Consider the following 3,391-nt stretch of genomic DNA (forward strand, 5'->3'; position numbering starts at 1 on the left):
ATTACTATTATTATAATAATTATTATTTATAAGTATAAAAAATAGGTCCTACCATATATTGTTTATAACTTTAGAATTTTTAGTAAGAAATATCCTTATGATTTGTACTTATTGTATAAATATATTGAACTGTATATTATCTATATTCTCTATGATCTATATTACATTCATACTGATTATTTCATGATATTGTAAAAAATAATATATATTTTTTTTAGTATTATATTTTGAAATGAATTAATAAAAAAATATTATTAAATTAGTATATTACAATAAAATAAATATATATTTAAAAATTTATTAATAAATTCAAATTGTTTTACATTTATGTAAGTTATTTTCATTTTCAAATAACATAATGATAAAATTCATATAATATACATTTAAAGCCATTTCACTTTTTATATATTTTAAAATCAATTATAGTTATATAAATTTTATTGTTGATTTATAAAGAAATAATATAAATAAATTTTTAAATAAATGTAGCGCCATTTTTCATTGGAACTATATTATATTTAGTCAATTGTTTTTTTTTTTAAATAAATTAAAATATTAAATATTTACTTAATGGATAAAAATATGAGGACAAAAATATTTATTAAAATGTTTGCGTTTATGATTCTTACATGGATATGAAATCTTAACAATTTTATGGTATAATAACATCAAATATGTATATTTTTTATTATTTATATTTTTCTCATTTTATTTTCGTCAACATAGTATCTTATTATTAGTTAATTTGTTCATATTAAAAATTAATATTTATGTTTTTAGAATATGCTTATTAAATCCACGGAAAGAAAATATAAATATGGTATAATATTAGATAAAAGAAATTATAGAATAATAGCAAAAACTAAACAGGATATATATCCAAATGTTTTATGCTTAAAAGAAAAGTTTCCAAATAATGAAAACATTAAATATAAAAATATATCTAATAATGCAAAAGGAGTTAATAGAAGAAACAAGCAATCAAATAGAAGTTTATTAAATGAGGCACAATACTATACAGAAGTAATAGATTATAATAATGGAATGTTTGATGGAAAACATTTCCATTTTGAAAAAAAATGGATTAAGAAAAAAGATTATATTGATTTTCTTGAAAAAAAAAGGAGAATTTGTAATATAGCTTTAAAAAAAATAAAATTTAAAAATTACGGATATATAGTTGCTATGTTTGTTATTTTTTTTTTCTTTGGAATAGGATTACCAGTATTATCTAACTTGGAGTCTTTGGATACAGCATGGAATGGGCTGGACAAAAAAAATGTATTGAAAATTTTATATGAAGCCGTAAAAGGGTGGGATCAAACAGCAAAGTCCACTATTTATTTAACAATATTTAGTGTACTAATGCTTACATTAATTATTGTGCTTGTAAAAGGAATTTGTAAAATCTTAAGAAATAATGAAAAATATAATAAAATTAAGTTGATAACTGAGTAAAATAAATAATAATATATATATATATATTTTTCTCTAATTAAGTCTTTAATATTAAGTAATATCCATAATATTTTTAGTGATATGATGAATATGTATTAATATAATTTCTAAAATATTATAAATTCTTATGTATATAATTAGTCATTTTGATACACAAAAATATAATATATGTTAATCGTTTTTATGTAATATTTGAACGTTTAAAATATGCCTAATTTCTATATTAATGAATAATTTAAGCTTAATTAAAAACAGGTATTATAACAATTATATTTTTGCATATAAATAGATTTCTATGAATAACATGCGTCTGTGCTTTGAAGTGGATAAATAATAGAGTTATTCATATAATTTTATGGAACTCAGTTAAATTATATTTTAACTAATAATTAGTGTCTCCTATTATGTACGCTGTTTTGTTATAAAATTACTATTTGTTATGGTAATTGAAGGAAAAAATATTGATTGTTTGGTATTAACAATACACATTTCTTGTTTAGTATTTAATAAAACTATGTGAGCACATCATGCTTAACTGTCATATATATAAATATATATTTTTACATTAAAAAACCATTAATATTTACTTTATATAATATTTTTTATGAGATATATGTAAATGAATATATTTATTGAAAAAATATTCTTAAAAATCCTTTGGTTTTGTTCTTATTGAATAATTCTCAAAATATAAATATATAATAAATTAATATAGCTTTTGATTATGGAAAATTTATAATTTTTTAATAATTTGTGTATTATGAAAATTCATAATTAATTGAAGGGCAAAAGCGAATTATTATATTAATATTGTTCCTAATTATATTCTTGATACTATTCTTTATAAATTATTTAATATATATTATATTGTAAATACATTATATGATGTTTTTATTTTCTATATCATTGAAAGTTGAAATTTGTTAATAATATTTAATCAAATGTTAATAGGTAATATTTATATTTATTTAGAATGTAATGTTTAACATTATAATCTATATTGCGATACAAAATACATATGAGTTTGGTACTGAAAATATATATAAACGTAGTTCTGTTTATTTTTATCTAGTTTTTCTAATGTAATATAATCATTTTATTCCTTTACTGCAATATTGGTGTGTGTTTATTGCATTAATGGTTTAAAATAATAATATATCTTATTTTTATAAGTAATCAGAGAAAGTAGAATAAGACACATAATTAAAATTCTAAAATAAACAACGGTATAACAAAATGTTTTATGAATCATTTTTTTAAATATGCACTTGTGAAATATATTTTATTATATGTTTACATTAAAAACATTATGGTTTAAAACTCATAAAATATTTAACCTCTTATATTTTGTTTATATATTATATTATTTTGTATATTACTTCTATGGATGAATATTTATAGAGGAAGATATATATCCAATCAATAGAAATGATAACTATATAATAGATATATATAAAATTCATAGGCAAATATATTTTTCTATTAATATAAAAATTATTAATTTATATTGGCTTAGATATTTCAAAAATTACATTTGATTTCCTTATAACTTCTTTGCTATTACATTCATATTTTAAGAATAATTACGTTATATATACTAAATTTTGGATATATACAATGTAACACAATTATTGAATTAATAATAATTAAATACTTATTTTATGGATAATATATCTTATACGTTTTTTTTTATGTAATTTAGTTAATTTTTTTTTTCTGATGTGCTTTTGTATAGTATTATTATATTACCCTATTATTATAGTGGAAATTAAATGCATATTTTAGTGTCTACTTTATAACTATGGTATTTAGTTATAAATATTCAGATTTTATTTAAGAGTTATTATAAATTTAATTATTTAAAAATTAGTTTCAATTATACTAACTTGTGTTAATATATTGAGCATTTATGATTAATATTTAAGGAAAAATA

At 17.6% G+C, this 3,391-nt stretch overlaps 1 protein-coding gene across 1 annotated transcript; it reads left to right on the top strand.

Annotated features, from left to right (window-relative positions):
- Positions 1–674: 674 nt before the first annotated feature.
- Positions 675–1,458, top strand: PmUG01_10053100 (fam-m protein; the record flags this gene model as incomplete). The annotated part of the gene is made up of 2 exons (XM_029005730.1): positions 675–725; positions 781–1,458. The coding sequence occupies 2 exons, from the start codon at positions 675–677 to the stop codon at positions 1,456–1,458; spliced, it is 729 nt and encodes a 242-aa protein (XP_028862290.1).
- Positions 1,459–3,391: the final 1,933 nt, after the last annotated feature.

Source organism: Plasmodium malariae, assembly GCF_900090045.1.
Source record: "Plasmodium malariae genome assembly, chromosome: 10".
Taxonomy (NCBI): Eukaryota; Apicomplexa; class Aconoidasida; order Haemosporida; family Plasmodiidae; genus Plasmodium; species Plasmodium malariae.